The sequence below is a fragment of the Perissodus microlepis genome, chromosome 20, assembly GCF_051167445.1.
Source record: "Perissodus microlepis isolate ML-2025 ecotype Zambia chromosome 20, ASM5116744v1, whole genome shotgun sequence".
In the NCBI taxonomy this organism is placed as follows: Eukaryota; Metazoa; Chordata; class Actinopteri; order Cichliformes; family Cichlidae; genus Perissodus; species Perissodus microlepis.
Window position 1 is genome coordinate 19,179,601 of NC_140480.1, and position 17,100 is coordinate 19,196,700.

At 41.9% G+C, this 17,100-nt stretch overlaps 2 protein-coding genes across 2 annotated transcripts; one reads left to right on the forward strand and one right to left on the reverse strand.

Annotated features, from left to right (window-relative positions):
- The first annotated feature begins 1,878 nt into the window (after positions 1-1,878).
- On the forward strand, positions 1,879-9,734 carry gmeb2 (glucocorticoid modulatory element binding protein 2). The gene is made up of 10 exons (XM_084917549.1): positions 1,879-2,159; positions 2,598-2,760; positions 3,256-3,335; positions 3,551-3,675; positions 3,750-3,853; positions 6,397-6,554; positions 7,147-7,215; positions 7,312-7,449; positions 7,552-7,674; positions 7,798-9,734. The coding sequence occupies exons 2-10, from the start codon at positions 2,618-2,620 to the stop codon at positions 8,418-8,420; spliced, it is 1,563 nt and encodes a 520-aa protein (XP_084773675.1). The 5' UTR covers positions 1,879-2,159; positions 2,598-2,617; the 3' UTR covers positions 8,421-9,734.
- Positions 9,735-11,508: 1,774 nt separating this feature from the next.
- pdyn (prodynorphin) lies at positions 11,509-13,155 on the reverse strand. Its single transcript, XM_084917550.1, has 3 exons — positions 12,960-13,155; positions 12,583-12,706; positions 11,509-12,255 (listed from the first exon to the last, which is right to left on the reverse strand). Exons 1-3 carry the CDS (start codon positions 13,016-13,018, stop codon positions 11,689-11,691), a joined length of 750 nt encoding a protein of 249 aa, XP_084773676.1. The 5' UTR covers positions 13,019-13,155; the 3' UTR covers positions 11,509-11,688.
- Between the last annotated feature and the right edge of the window lie 3,945 nt (positions 13,156-17,100).

Below are 17,100 nucleotides of genomic sequence, written 5' to 3' on the forward strand. Positions count from 1 at the left end.
TCATCATACATTTGCAAATTTGCAAACACATTATAATGACTACCAGGTCACTGTTATTTCCACTGTCCACAATAATTAATTAACAAATTAAACACACCTTTTAACCTTTAGTGTATTTTAAAACTTTTTAAAAAACTATTAACCTGGATTTTTAATGTGTCTGCCCTCAAAATACTTGGGGGCAGTTTCTCCTCTTTAAATGTGCTCTGTACATAAAATAGACTTGACAGTCAACACAATATATTTATATATTCCTTATGTGGTGAGAGCAGGAAGGTAGTTCCTGGAGGATGATGGAATTGATACCATCTAATAGAAAACCTCTGGGACTTTATTTTTGGTCTATCCAACACCACCAGGTTACACCTCAGACTGTTTTGGAGCTCAGTGATTTCCTGGTCCATATGTGGGAGGAGACTCCAGGACTCCATTGGTTGTCTCAATAGGACCACACCCTGATGTTGTTAGACATGCTTACAAACCACGTTGTTTGCCTATTGTTGTTTGTTATCAACATTATCCTAGCCTAATGATAATAAGGCCCAAATCTGCTAAGTCTTTGGTGATTGATGCACTTGCATGTTTTCAGGAACAAATTAATTTCATTTATGTTTGCTGATAACACCCATAAATGTCTTGTTTAATCTCTTACTTTAGAAAATTCTGAAACTTCTGTGCTGCTATGGCTGCTAGTGTGTGCTGCCAATTTCTATTGCAAGGCTCTGTGATCTGGCTTTGTTGCAAAATGAATAAATACATTTTAGAAAAGTAATAATCCTTTTGTTCTCATGCTTATAGAATTTTAACTGTTTCCTTCTTATTATTAGCAAGAACAATTAGCTGTACAAAAACTTATAGAAACTTAGTAAATATAGAAACATGTAAAAAGTCTTGATAGCTTTCTTATTTTTTAATTCGGAGATGGTTTTAATGTAATGCTCCTAAGAGAGAACCTTAGGAATGGAGCAATCACTGAACAGAAAATACAACACACACACACACACACACACACACACACACACACACACACGCACACACGCGCACACACACACACACACGCACGCACACACGCACGCATAGGATAGGACAGCAAAGGAAGCCACAAAGAGTCTTTCAGCTGATCTCGCCAAACAGACTCTGTTAGGACAAGGATGAAGGGCATAACAAGACAAGGAATATAGGAAAGGTGGTGAAAGCACTGAAAGGAAGATATGAAGGGACAGTGCTTTTACAAAATTCAAAGGAAAACAGAGAAACGAGAAGCACAAGAAAGAACAGCAGAGAGGAGACAGTGATATCTGGACTTAGACTTGGACACACTGGTTTAAACAGAAAAATACCACACAGGAAAATGTGTCTGCAGTGGAGAACCATAGAACATGTTTTATTGCAATGCTGGAAATATGAGGGTATGCATAGACAACTGATCCAAAAACTGAAATGAAACTGGACCTTATTGATTTGTCTGTGAAGGTTCTCAGTCATCCAGGTCATCGTAGTCAAAGGAGCTTGCAAAGAAAAGCGTCTGGACTTCTTTAAGTTACTTGAAGACGTTTCACCTCTCATCCGAGAAGCTTCTTCAGTTCTAAGGTCAAATGGTGGAGAGTCCCAGATATAAACCTAGTGGGAGTATCCCCCCACAGAGGGACAAAAGGGGGTCCTTTTGTCCCTCTGTGGGGGACCTTAGAACTGAAGAACCTTATTGATTTATTTATAAAGAACTGAAGACGTGAAAACTATCAGGCTATATTTCATTTTTAAGACAGCCTAATTTGTTTATGGGCCCATAATATGTTAGGTCGCTTCTGTTTTTTGTATTTTGTGGCATTTCAGCCTCCACACCAATGGAGGGCAGTAATGTACCATCTGGGAGCGCCAACCACCAAGAAAAATAACAAAGGAAGAAGAACTATACAGAAAACTATTCATGCTAGCTGGGTACGAGCAGGAAATCTTAATTGTATTTGTTTTCAAATTTAGGCTTCAAAAATCTTAAAAATAGAGCGACAGTGTTCTGTATGAAGACGAAAAGAGACGGATATCAGCAGCTTTATATTTTGACAGTAATTTACTGGAATAGGTTCAGATTTACTAGATAGCATCCTTTCTGTCGGGAGGACACCAACACACCGTTTTCAACATTACGTCCCAAGGCCAAGGTAAGCTTATTCAGCTCCCTCTATAATACTCTAATCTGCGGGAGCGTTGTTACATCCTGTTCGATCAGGCCAAGAAAGCAAACACGTTCATTTCATTTCAATATGTTAGTTAGTTTGTTGCAAACAAATTCAAACCCCAACAATTTAATTCCGTCACAAAACAATGATGTCTCCTGTAGTTTTTCAGTGTAGACAAAGTACACAGTAGATGCTGTCAGTGTTTACTACAGCTAGCAGCCATTTAGCCCCCGTATACAGTTACGGACGCTCTGCAGTCATTCCCAGTATTACTGGAATAATTCTGCACATTCCCACCCTTCTCTGAACTATGGTGTGTTTTTGCTATAGTCAGGAGCTCATTTATTCTAATTACTAAATCTTTTACAACATTATACAATCAGTAACATCTGTCCACCCCCTGCTGTCACCTGTCTGTAGGTGAGCTCCTCCGAGTCTTCATGGCTTCATCAGAGGTAAACATGCAGGAAATGAATGAGGTTGTGATCGTCACCTTACCGGAGTCGGGGAGCGAGGACCTCCCCTCTGTGGCAGAGGAGGATAAAGCAGTGCTGGTGACTGCAGAGTTGACCCCTCAGACCGGGTAACACATACTCACTGCACACATGGCCTTGTGGTCAAAATGTAAAATAAATGTGAAGGGGCAAATTTACTGAAAGATATAAGATGAGTAATAGTGAGATAGAAATGCAAAACTGCTATAAAGAGATACAGAGACACAAACAGGTCCAAAGATGAGCAAGATGGCAACAAAAACACAAAATAAAAATATGCAAAAGTGCACGCTACAAAGAAATGCAACAAACACAGAAATGTAAAATCACTCAACATGTACAAAAATGGAAAATAAATAAAATAAAATGACTGTCATACAAAGTGAGAGAGATACAACATTAAAAATAAACTCAAACAACTGTAATAAGATGCAGAATAGCTACATAAAGAACAGAAATACTGTAGGTGGTCTGCCAACTCCAGTTACTTGACAGTCATATATATACAAAATAACATATTGTACATGAAATCACATAGAGCAGATGTACTGATATGCAGAAGTTTGCTGTTTTTTCCCCCTCAGGGAGAATGTCCTCACAGTAGCACCAATGGAAGCAGAGGCCATCAGAGCAGATTCACTGGCAAAGGAAGACGCAGTCATTGGTAATTTGAACTGAACTTTTCTTTATTAGCTTCAGCTGGATTAATTTTTCTTGTTTTCCACTTTGTTTGCATAATTTTCTGTAAAGAATAAACTGCCGTGCCATTTTTCACTCTTCTGAATTTTTCAGAAGTAAATAAAAGAACGTGTAAGTGATGGTTTACTTTACAGTTTACTATGTGTCCTTATGAAGATGTTTGCATCTCTGTCTTTGCAGTGAAATTAAGTGAAGAGGTGGATGTGGAAGCTGACGTGTTCTACCCAATCACATGCGGAGACGTCAAAGCCACTCTGATCTGGAAGAAATTCGTCTGCCCTGGGATAAATGTGAAATGTGTCCAGGTACACAGTCGTTTTTAAAGCACTTAGCTTGTCCTGAATCTACACTGACTTGTTTTTCTTTCCTCTCTGATCAGTTCAATGAGCAGCTCATCAGCCCAAAGGAGTTTGTGTGTTTAGCAGGGAAATCCACTCTGAAGGACTGGAAGAGAGCTATCCGACTCAATGGCACCATGCTCAGGTCTGGACTTGTTATTAATAGACAGTAACTGTAGTGGATACAAACCCCACTGTGCAGTATATTTTTCAACACACTGTAATTTGAGAGAATCCAGTATTTAACCTTTTCAGAGTGCTTGTGTGCAGGACTTCTTATAGCTGCCTTCATCAGACTTGATCGTGTTACATTGTGTGTTAGTTTGCGATCTCAAATCAGCCTTTTGTACTGTCGTCACCTCGCTGGGCGGGCGGGTGCCGTGGACACCTAAGTTTGTGAATGCAGTAATTCGAAAACGAGGCGACGTAGGAGCTTCAAATTGACGGCATAGGTGATTTCACTAAAAATCGTGCACAGGTTTGAATCTCAACACACCCACTGGTCGGACATGTTGATGCTTACATATGAAAGATCTAGCCAGGATCTTGCCTGATGGCTCGATTTTCCCCCGATATTTAAAATCTTTCACACAAGTTAGCCATCATATGATTCCTTCCAGCGTGGGCTGTAATGTGATGAGTCTGTCTCAGGTGTAATATGAGAGTATTTAGGTAAAATGAATGCTGCTTGAAATCATGTGGCATCACTGAGCGGCTTAAACTTCCTCTCACTCTCATAACTGGGTTCAACCCATACAAAGGCTAATTTGTTTGTCTCTTTACTCCACCTTTAACATCATCATGTCTTCTGCAAAACTTTGACTTTAATAATAATAATAATAATAAAAATAATAATAACAATAGACTTTATTTGAGGGCGCCTTTAAAAAGCCAAGGTCACCTTACAAAGAACAACATTAATAAAAGGAGCAATAGTCATTAAATACATAAAATAAGTTAAAATTGCAAAACAGAACTTGATAAAAGATAAAAATCAGCACTAACGCGAATAAGCCAGTTTGAACAGATGTGTTTGGAGCTGTGACTTAAATACAGGAAGAGAGTTTATATTTCTAATGGCTGGAGGAAGAGAGTTCCAGTGCCGAGGAGCAGAGCTGAAGGCTCTGCTCCCCGGAGTGATGAGACATGAGGAGGCAGTAAGATGAATAGCAGATGAGGATCTGAGAGGGCGGGAAACAGTGGTGATATGGAGCAGGTCACACAAATAGGAAGGAGCAGATTTATGGATGCACTTGTACGTGACAAGTAAGATTTTAAAGTTTATCCTTCTATGGGCAACCAGTGAAGCTGCTGAAGAACTCGGGTAATATGAGCTCTTGACGGAGTACGAGTTAGAAGTTGGAGTTTATGAAGGGACCTTTTAGGGAGACCAAATAAGAGGGAATTGCAGTAATCAGTACGGGACATAATAAGACTATGGACAAGGATGGCAGCAGCATGGGTAGGAGGGAAGGGGTGGAGTCGGTTAATATTACGTAAGTGGAAGTGTGCAGACAGGGTTATGTAATTAATGTGAGGCTGGAATGAAAGAGTATTATCAAGTATGACACCCAAACTCTTAACCTGAGGGGTGGGAAGGGTGGGAGAACGTTCAATGTTAATGGAAAAACTGTGGGATTTGGTTAAGATAGAGGCCGTGCCAATGAGTAAAACTTCAGTTTTATTACTGTTAAGTTTAAGAAAATTGGAGGAGAACCAGGATCTAATCTCGATAAGACAGTTTGAGAGGGAGGTAGGTGGGAGGGATGAATTGGGTTTAGAAGAAATGTAGAGCTGGGTGTCATCGACATAACAGGGAAAATGTATATTATATTTTCAGAATATATGTCCAAGAGGGAGCATGTAAATAATGAATAAAAGAGGCCCTAATACTGAACCCTAGGGCACACCAGCAGAAACAGGATAGATACTTGAAGAGCGTGATTTAAATTGGATAAACTGAGTGCGGTCTGAGAGATACGAGGCTATCCAAGCAGGGGGGGGAGATATTGTGAGAAATGGTATCAAACGCTGTCAAGAAGAATGAGGATATATAGGAGACCAGAATCAGCTGCCATCAGAAGGTCATTGGTAATCCAGAAGACAGGCTTTAACTAACACAGTGGAAGAGGGTCAAGGTGACAGGTGAATGATGTAGATTTTTTTAATAAGATTAGATACATCAGTTATGGAGGGAAGAGTAAAGCTTGAAAATAACTGTGAGGAAGACAGTGGGGGAAACAGGAAGTCTACTTCAGAGTCAGAAGCTCCTGCAGAGTTAAGTTGACGGTAGATATCTGAGATTTTACGAGTGAAAAAAGAGACAAGCCGGCTTGTTGTTCCCGACAGCAACCAGTAGAGGGCCTGGTGGTCTCACAGTCTCGGGTGCAGTGCATTAAAAAAGGACTTTTTCATTTAAACTAGTAATTTAAAGTGTTTAAATTTCCTTTTTTTGTGTGTGTATATCTTCTTCCCTCCCCTGTTTGCATTTAATTTATTTAATTTATGGTTATTTATTTATTTATTGTCTATACTTAAACTCTCCCCTAGATATTTTTTTTGGCCTTTGGTTTGCATTGTAACTTATTTTCAACATGTTTTGCGTCACGATGGCACTCTTCTGTCAGACATGATAGACAGTTACAGCAAATTGTGCCTAACAGCCTTTCATCATATTTAATTTCACAGGAAGATCATGGACTCCGGTGAACTGGACTTCTATCACCACACAAAGGTCTGCTCCAACACCTGCCGCAGTACTAAAATAGACCTGGTGGGAACTAAAGTGTCCATCAGCACTGATTCGTCAGACGATGTGATTCCTGCCACGCCTTCATCAGCTGATTGTAAGTCCTTTTACAAAATGATGTGGTGCAAATCAAATACACTAGATAAAAAATAATGACTGTGATGAAGCAAAAATAAACAGTTTTAAACAGTAAAAATTAACAGATTCTGTACACTATACTGAAAACAAAAATAACTTTGCAGAGTCTTGGAGTGTGTTACATCTCTGTGTGCAGGTTTGCAAACACGATGAGGTCAGAATCATGAAGATTAATCAGTAATCTTTTGCATTAGCCTCACTTAATGTAATCCTGCCAACACAGATTTTAGGTTCGGCTTTGGCCCCATGTACGAGTGTGAGCACAGTTTTAAGAGCTTTTTAAAACCTTCATCCAGCAGTATAGTCACAGGCAAACAGAAAACCTGACTTGTTATTTCCAAGCTAGTTTTAGTGAAGACTGGGAAAACATGTTACCTGTGAAAAATCCCATTTGGCAGTAATTCAGTCACAGTGTGAGTGACTTTGCATCCAGGAGTACGTCATTGTTATAAATAAATATAAAGTGAAGCCAACGCGCAGCACAGATGAGTGGAGCTTCTGAACCAGCACCACAGTCTGCACTGCAACCACGTGTGCCGTCTCTGTTGTAGTGAATGGAGCTGCAGCATCATTTCCAGAGGTGATGGAGGAAGCTTCAGGCTGGGTCACAGCCATCGGAGGTGATCAACAACCTACATACACACAGACACCATCAAGTGGAGTCACCTGACTCAGAGAGGTAATCATGTTATTGATGTGTGTGTTTGTGTGCACAGAGGACTCCATCGCGTTCTGGCGTGCGGTGAAGGAGGCAGGGCTGCTGGAAGAGGTGGTAGAGGACTTCCAGAATGAGCTGCAGGAGGTGCTGAAGGGGCTGCAGGAGAGAGTGTGTGACCCACCGCTCCAGGTCAAAGGTTAGAAACACACACCGGTGTGGGTCGGTTAGTCACCTGCCACAGACGACTAATAAAAATACCTATCGTGAAATGACGCAGCGTGACTGCTCTGTTTCTCAGATGCTGTTTTACTCAACAACATAGTGCAGAACTTTGGAATGCTGGACCTTGTGAAAAAGGTTCTGGCAAGTCACAAGAGCCAGATGGACCGTTACAGAGAGCAGTACACTCGCAGCTTAGCCGGTCAGTGCAGAATCCTAAGTGGTCTTTCTTGTGCTTGTGATTTGTGTAACTTTGTAGAAATGACTGCATTCTGCATGAAGGAGTAACAGCAATCTTGTGGTACTTCACCGTCTCCCCCTGTAGCCCTGGAGCAGCAGTGTGACGAGCACAGGAAGCGAGCCAAGGAGCTGAAGAGCAAATCGCAGCACCTCAACAACGTCCTGATGACCCTCACGCCGGTGCCTGCGCCTCCCGGGCCCAAGCGTCCCCGGCTGACGCGTGCTGTCTCCGGTCCTGCCGCAGTCAATGCTGCACCCACCCAGATCACCCTGCCTCTTAGCCAGCTGACCAGCCTCCCACTGGGGAAGGTGCTGACCGTGGCAGGAGCCCAGCCCAGCACCAATGTTGGCGCGTACACCCTCCTGACCTCCTCGTTCTCTGGGTCAGAGCTTTCAGCTGATGGCTCTAACTTGACAGTTTTGTCCACTGCTGCCGGTCAGGAAGGGGCAGCTGGGGCCAGCAGCCAAGCAGCCTCCGGGGCCTTCGTTAAGTTGGTGGGACCTCAGTTCCAGCTGGTGACGCTGCAGGGTCTGGCTACCACACAGGGCGCCGCTGTCCAACAGCAGGTTGGCACCATCAGTGTTGTCGACACCTTGGCAGCCACTGCCGACGATTCCGAGGAGGCAAACCAGCTAGATGATGATGATAAAGGTCAGCCAGAGCAGGTTAAAGAGGAAGACGGGGACCAGCAGGACCAGCAGCAGTGAAATACAGCCTGGCTGTTTGCTCCCTTGTCTGGCTTCTGATTGGCTTCAGTTTGGAGTGGACTGAAGGTGGAGGTGAAGGCCTATGAACCCTTTGACTTTTCCACACCATTTCATGCATTTCAAGACATCCATAGATCTCCATTAGAAACTGAACAGGTGTTGTGACTGTATATTTCATCTGTAATAAAATATGTATCACGTCTGTCTGTTTATTCCACACAGGAAGATTGTTTAGTTTCATAATAAATGCTTGTTTTTTTTAAAGAAAAGTTCAGGACTTGAGGATTTTTGTAAAACGTATTTTTATAAAAAAGAGTGAAGGGATTTTTGAATTGTCCCGACCTTGGACGACTGTTTGCTGTGATGTTACTGGCTTCATAGATTCTAAATTCACTTGGATTATAAAACACTGTTAATGTACTGGGTCTTATATCGTTCTTTTCTATTCTACTTGAACACTCAAAGCACTTTGTACAACATGCTTTATGCTTTTCTGTCTAACATTCATCCTCTGACACATGCATCCGATAGCATGTTGGGATTTAGCTCCACCAACCTTCCAGTAGATGACCTGCTCCACCTCCTGTTCTTGGGATGCTTTGGGACACTGGGTGTGGTCAGGAGAACACTTTAAAATGGGGTAAAAAAACATTTATGTGAAGCTTAACCAGTACATGACTTATGCTGGCTGGAGTATGTATCATGAACTCAGCATTAACATGTAAATTACAAAAGCTTTGTGTTATTTATACTTCACATTGAGGAAAGCAAATGTACAGGTATTTAATTGATCGTTACTCTTGTTGCGTTAAAGTTTTGTGACCCTACTTTGCATTAAAAGCTTTATTCTCCCCCAGAACATGAAGTTTATGAGTAAATCCTTCAGCTTTATACGCAAAGCAGCAGATTACAGCAGTCATTCCAAACTTGGACACGAGCCCCAGTCATCGGATGGTTGGTGGAAGAACTCTTAACTAGAAGAGATCTGCAGCAGGTTCTTTAGTTTTTGCATTTGCACACTTACATATTTCAAGTCATAGAACAAATGTTAATATTAGAAAATAGTCTTCTGTTATGAGAAAAAAGTAATTGCACTGTAAACCCAAGAACTGGTTGTGTTACCCTTGACAGAGCAATCAACTGATGACTGGCACTGAGTCATTCACATTACTGTGGAGCAACATTGGTCTGTTTTTCTTTGCAGAATTGTTCTAATTCATCCACACTGAAGGGTTTCTTTCATGAATCACTTGTTTAAGGTCATGCAATTTATTCACTTTCCCTCTGGGGTTAATAAAGTTTCTCTGATTCTGATGCAAGTCTGAGTTTTGATTAAAGCAGTGTAAAACTTTTGGTTTTTTTGGCATTCAGAGGTGGACGTGCTGCATAACACAAATGTGCTCAAGCTCCAGGGTACAAACTGATGGCTGGACTTTTTCTGATCAAGAGCAGAATTCACTGTTATCAGTTATAGAAAGTCATCCAGGTGCTGAAGCAGCAAAGCGACCCCAGACTATCACACTACCAGTACCATGTTTGACCGGTTAGTATAATATAATGGGACTCAAACCTTCTTATCGGTGCACAGGATATTTTCCCTAAAGTCTTGGATCATCAGGATGCTCTTTGGCCAACCGTGATTTTCATCGTGAAACTCTCCAGGATGCCATTGTTGTCCAGTCTCTTTCTTTCTGTTGGATCATGAACTCTGACCTCCACAAATGAATCTCACTAAAGTTTGCTGGAGCTCCAAATCCTTAGAAATGGCTTTGTGATGCTTTCCAGTATGGCACATGTCAGTTACTTTGTCCATCCAATCACCTATCAGAATCACAGGAGGGCTAAAACCTTTCCCAGCTACTACAGGAGAACAGAAGTGGATTATCTTTGTCTAGTCTTTGTTTGATCATTTGTCTGCGTATCTTTTTACATGGGCAGCAGGTGGCCCGGTGGGTCGCACTGTTGCCTCACAGTAAAAAGATCCTGAGTGTGACTCCACCTTTCTCCCCCTGTATCTCTGGGCACTCTGGCTTCCTCCCACAGTCCAAAGACATGCAGTCAGTGGGGTTCGGTTAGTTCCTCTCAGGAAAAAAGGTTTTGAACCTCCTGATCAGCTGGGCCCTTTCTCTGTGGATTTTTCCTGTACCTTTGTGAGTTTCCTACAGGCACTCCTGGCTTCATCCCACAGCTGTTTAGTTCAACTTGTCATTGTAAATTAGCCATGTACATGAGAATTATACAGTGAAGGAGATATGCTAAAGCTGGTAGTGTAAATAATTTGTTCAGTAAGAATAGAAAAATGTCAAACGAGTCTATTTCTGTTTTTTTCTTCTGCTGTTTTTCGTTATAATAAGAAAAGGAATTAATAAAATCTACATATTTTCCTGTGGTGCAGAAATGAGCTAATTCATACACATTCATTCATCGTGAATGACGCCTTTATTATTAAAGTGCTTTAACTCCTGTTCTGGGGGAAGACTTCTGACACTTGCCCACACCGTGGCGCAACAGCATCCTGTTTTAATGACTTCACAGATTCATCAGTTTTCTGTCTCAGGATCAAATTCTTGGCATCTGCGCTCCTGTTATATTCATCCTGTAAAACTGTTTATCTATATTTTGGAAAACTTGGGAAAATGTGTAACAACAACAACAACAATAATAACCTAATATAATAATAAATATTCAGGTTGTGTAAAATTTAGTTGGCATTTAGATTCTGTAAAGTGTCCAGTACAGTCCACAGACAGCAGCGGACTGATGAGCTGGCCTTGATTTTTGGTGTCGTTAGAAGTAAACAGAATTATTTTCATTGTTTGTTAATATTAATTATATATATTGTTTTTAAAATTAACGTAAGTATCTATTATGTCAAGTATTGTTTTGAATAATAAAACGGGAACATTGACACAAACCCTACATCGTTTTACTGGGAAATACAAAATTAGGACAAAAACAACCAGCCTGAGAGTGCAAACAGCGGCCGCAACAAGAGAAACAACAACGTAAAATTGTTAAATCGCTCTCAAAGCGAACACCGCGCCATATCGTCCTGTGTGCAAAAAATCAAATACATTTAAAAAGAGGGTGAATTTATTTATGATTTTATTAAACAAGCATTTATTGAAGGAAAGGCGATGATGCAAATTACACAAATGTTACACAGAAGGCAGCCGAATCTAGGCGAGCTCAGCAGGCATATGATACTTCAATTATGGCATTTCAAGTAAACCTGTGCAAGTTCCTTTGAGTTCTCCTACGACTGTGTCTATAGGGTCAGCTCGTCATAGGAGAAATAGGGCTCCTCCACTGAGCGCATAGAGATTTTGAAGTGACGGCGCAGAAACCCTCCGTACCGCTTGTCCCACTTCAGGTTGTTCAACTTTGGTCGGACTCTCCTCATGAAGCCTCCGTAGCGCTTCTGCAGCTCCTCGGGCTCCTGGTCCTCCTGCTCCACGGAGCTACTTCTCTTTGACTTTGGGCCGAATTTCCGTAAAAAGCCGCCGTAACGTTTAACATAACCACGGAGGATGTGATCCTCTGGAGTGTCGTCTGCCTGCTCCGCTGTATCTGCGTCTCTATCTTCCAGCTTCTTCAAAAAAAGCTCATATTTCTTGGGCAGCGAGGCACCTTTCAGGATGTAATTGTCGCGCCACGGAGAGGCGAATATTTTGTTCTTGTTCTTGTCGATCCTCTTGATGAAGCCGCCGTAGCGTTTGACCAGATCTGCCTGCTGGCTCTCCTCCGCCTCCGCAGCCTCATCTTGGCTGAAGTCGGCCAACCGCGGAGCCTGGCTGCAGCTCTCCAGCTGGCCCTCACAATCGGCGCTGCACGACTGCAAGACACAGACAAGATCGGGAAACCAGGGGACATCAGCAGGGCGCACTATACCTGAACGCACGTTACATTTCCCACTTGTGAGTTATGTTTGTGGTAAAGCTCGGCGGCTGCGCCTTACTTCCCAGTCGAACGAGAAATTTCAAAACTATATATACACACAGGCTACTGCATATTCCAAGATTTTATTAATGGTTTTGCCTGATTTTTAACTCCAAGATTTAGATGATTACAGTTAGAATAACACACTGAATAATTTTCTATCATTTTGGATCAGCAACAAGATTATGAAGTCATCTTAAATTTCCCTTTTGAACTTTCTTACCAGGCTGCTGTAAGCTTCATCGGGGCTATGGATTTGCTGCGCGCATTTCTGACACTGTGAAGAACAATCTGTGTGGATGCAGGGCGGCAAGCTCAGCATCAGCACCAGGACATACCACTCCATTCTTCAAAAACATCCAGACACACACACACACAGAGTCAGTGATGGGAGAGAAACACCACATCAAATGTTTCACCAGACTGGAATTAAAGAAATTACTGAAACTGAGAATCACGTTAGCGGAGAGAGCACGTATCTGCAAGTTTTTTTTTTATGTTCCTTCGTCTATTTGTTATCATTACCAATAAAAGGGAAATAAAATGTTCTCTAGTTTAAAGTTTGAGAGAAAGAAAAAGTGTAAAAACCAGACTCGGTACCTCAGGAATCGGACCGATGCTTCCAGCCTTGTTAAGAGTCGCAGAGGAACATCTACCATGAAACTGCTCGCTGTCCGCCCTCCGACACCCGTTTCTCTGGCGCGTCTTGGCGTCTATCTTTTTATCACTGGAGATTTGGCTGTGTCATCAGAACAGCTTCTATAATCGGACCAATAGGAGGGAAATATACTGCGTAAATAAACGCACTGCCTCCCCGCTTCAGGAGTTTTAACAACGCCCACACAGAGACAGGAGTAGCAGCGCGGTTCATCCCATCAGCACATCGTTATTGTCATCATTCCATCTCTGAAGTGACCAAACCCCTGGCTGTAAATCATACTGACATCAATAAGAAAATGATTTTTCTTTTTCAGTGGAACACCATATACCTGAACTGAACAGGAAACGGATCCAAAAGTGACCATTGTGCGTCAAAACAGAGCTTTTCACTCAGCGGCAAATCTTCTGGGGTTCAAGGCACATAAGGCCCCTCCAGGTTCACCGCCATTGTCTTATGTAAATAATCAGACACCACCACCGTCAAAACAACGCCCTATTAACATTTTACGCTGCTCAAAAAAATTAAAGGAACAATTTAATTAAAAAATCATGCTGGGTATCTAGACTCATATGGACTGGGCACAAAAAGATGCCACATTGTTGGATGGATCTGAGGGCTGAATTCAAAGACACCCTGAAAATCAAAGTGAAAAAAGGATATGGCATGCTAGTTCAGTTTGCCAAAAAAATAAATAAAATGACTGCGGGTACTCAGAAGGGTCCTTAATAGTTTTTATGGCCCCCATGTTCTGGCGGATGGTATCCTGGGGGATCACTGAGCTCCTGAACATTCTGAAGTGCAACCTGGTGCCAGAGGATGGACATGAACATAATGTCCCAGAGGTGTCCTTATAGATTTAGGTCAGGCGACCATGGGGGCCAGTCACTGGTACCTGCTCCTTCATCCTCCAGGAACTGCCTGCATAATCATGCATCAGGAAGAACCCAGGGCGCACCGCATCAGTGTAGGGTCTGACAGTGGGTCCAAGGATTTCATTGCACAGTTTGTAGAGGTCTTGTGTCCCTCCATGGATGTGCCTCCCCCCCAAAAAAACACTGACCCAGTGATGAGCCAGGCAACATAACATTCTCATTGGCTTCTTCAAACTCTTTCGTGTGCTAACTGTGAACTTGCTCCCCTCATCTGTGAAAAGCACAGGACACCAGTACTTTTTACCTGCTAATTCCATGACAAATTGGCATTTGCCATAGAATACCACAGTAGTGGGCAGTGAACACAGGGTCCACTAGAGGACATCAAGCCCTCAGACACTGTGCACATTGTCAGTGATGTAGTTTAAGTTTGTCAGCCGTTGGTCCCCACACTGGTCTGGGGTTCCCAACAGTTGCCTGTGTTGACTGATGGCAAGCAGAGTTTCCAGTTTCACCAAAAACTCCTGAAAGCTCAGGTTCCACATGCAACAATTACAGCTTAGAAAAAAACAAACATCACAAAAAAAAAAAAAATTGTCTGACGTGAAATCACGTGTGAGATTTTTTCCTGCTGTCATGCTTGTGTCATGGTCCTGGGTCGTGCGACCCAGTGTTTTGAGTTTTAGTCTATTTTGATGTTTATTGTTTGTTTAGGTTCATTAAGTTATTCTAGCTCATTTGTTATTATATTACCCTTGTGTTAAGTCTCCCTTGCCCTTCATGTGTTTATGTCTGTGTGTCTTATGTTGTCAAGTTCATGTTGTCGTTTCTGTCATCTTCCCCTGTACTCGGTCTCCCTGGTTCGTGCGCCTACCCGTTATGTGTCATGTCTGTGTGGCTCTTGTTGTCTCGTTCGTTTCATGTCTATGTCTCTGTGTTTCCTGTTTTATTTTGAAAGAGTCTGTTCTTTGTTCACTGCATTTAGTTTACTCTCCCCTGTGTTGTCATTATGTTTCATTCTAGTCAGCTGTGTCCCCATGTGTCTCCACTTCTCCTGATCACCTGGTGTGTACTTAGTCCTCAGCCTTGCTGTGTTCAGTGTCGTGTCGTCTGTATTATCTCCCCTACCCCTTGTTACAGTTGCCCAGCCATAGTAAGTCATAGTTTGTATATTGTTTAGTTATAGTCTAAATTCTCAGTAAGAGTCATAGTTTCCTAGTCTATGTTCAGGTTTTCCCTCAGTTACTTTGTTGTTTTTTCCGTGAGTTTTCGGCCCTAAATAAAGGCTCGCTTTTTGTTAAGTCCGGTTTTGTCTCCTCGCCTCTGTCTGCTCTTGCGTCCTCAACTCACTCCACATGGTCTGCCCCGGCAGTCCGTGACAGCTTGTGTATACCTGGATAATGAGAACATAAATAGCACCATCCACACTGTGTCCAGTAAACCTGCACACAGTAGCTGAATAACTATAATAATAGTACTTTATCAGAGAGAGAAAAATCTGCTTATTGGTAACTATTTACAATTCTAACTAATTGTTAAATAATAGCTTATGAACTGTGACTCCTCATGACAGTCTGAAGTGTATAGTATTATTTTCAATTCTCTGTTGAGGATAATTTACTGTAATTAATCCAGTTAGAATGTGTGAAAGTCTCTCTTTATTCATGGTCCTGCTGTTGTTTCATGTTGCAGGTGAGTTATTATTCCCATTAAGTGGATTTTTGCAGAACCCCAGATTATTGTCATTATTGTCCAAGCTGACCTGTCACACTCTTTTATCACTGTGGTAAAGCTTTATTGTGAAGTTGTATTTTACTAAAAAGGTTTCTGCTGTGAACTGGTGCTAATGATTAAATGTTAACCCTGCATCAGGCGTCATTAATACCAATTAACCCAGTGTTTGAATAAAAATGAAATTGCTTAAAAAATGTAAGTGCTTTTAATGTGAACTGTTACAGTGCTTACTTTTTGTTACTTGAAAAGCTAAGAGTTTGGAGAAAAGCCACAAAAACAGTATTGTGATAGCAAAGCATTAACGCTATGTGTGGAGTTACTAATGATGTTTGAGACCTCATAGAGGTCATCATCTTCTCATAGCACTAACCAGGTAGTTTTGTTGTCTAACCAAATAAAAAAAATGAAATGTTCTCATATGGGAAACAAATGAGGTGATGTGCGGTCTGTGGCTCGGCTGCAGGGCAGGGGTGGTGCAGTGGGTTCAGGGGGCAGTGCCATCTCCAGGGTACAAATGTAGCAACCACTTCATCCTCCCAACAACATCCCTTGACCTTTCGTTCTGTCAAAAAACACATCACATGTCCATGATTTTTCACCACTATTTATTGAGTTGATAATGGTGCATTGAGATCTAGGAGGTGGAGGAGGGTTACTGGGGTGGCTGTAACTGAGCTGTGGCTCAGAAGGCAGAGCAGGTCGTCAACAAGTTGCAATGTTGGTGGTTCAGTGTGTGGCTGCAAAGTGTATGTTTTAGAATTTAAAGGTTTTCAAGTAACAGTAACAATAATAGAGCACCGTTGTCAGGAAGTTAATAAATAAGATTATGTCAACCCCTCCTACCTCTCAGCTGAGTTACACGCACTGTATGTATTGGTTATTCATGTGACCCACATGGTCTGTAAACGCTGTAGCAAATCCAGCCAGTCTTTGTTTTATAGTGAAAGGATCGAGTGAAATAGATCAAGCATGACCGTTCAGGTTCATCAGGTTCAGGTCTGAAGTGTTAAGAGACCACCTGACTGTGAGTCTTCTCAGCATTTCTATATGGAAAAATGATGATGGAATAACAATGTGCTGACACAATCTACATGTGTTTCTGGTATCATACCCAGCCTTTTGCTTAAAAAAGTTGATTTCTTAGTCTAATAAATGTCAGCATTGCACCTACTGACATTTAATTCTATTGGGAGACTTCATTCCATTTAAGACACAACAACACAAAGACAACTCAAAAGTCTAGTTCAGTGACTCCAATTAGATGAGAGAGCTGGTTCCCTATGCCTTTGGTTTGGGGAACGTCCTGTCAGCTCAGAGTCTGTGGCCTTCTTGGAGTCTCTGTGTGGGGTGTTCAAATGTGCTCCACCTGGAGACTCTGTGGTCCTCCTGGGAGAGTTCCACACTCATCCCTATACAACTGCTGCAAGTGCTTCGTCCACATTCAGTTGTATAGGGATTGAAGCAGGGTAATTAT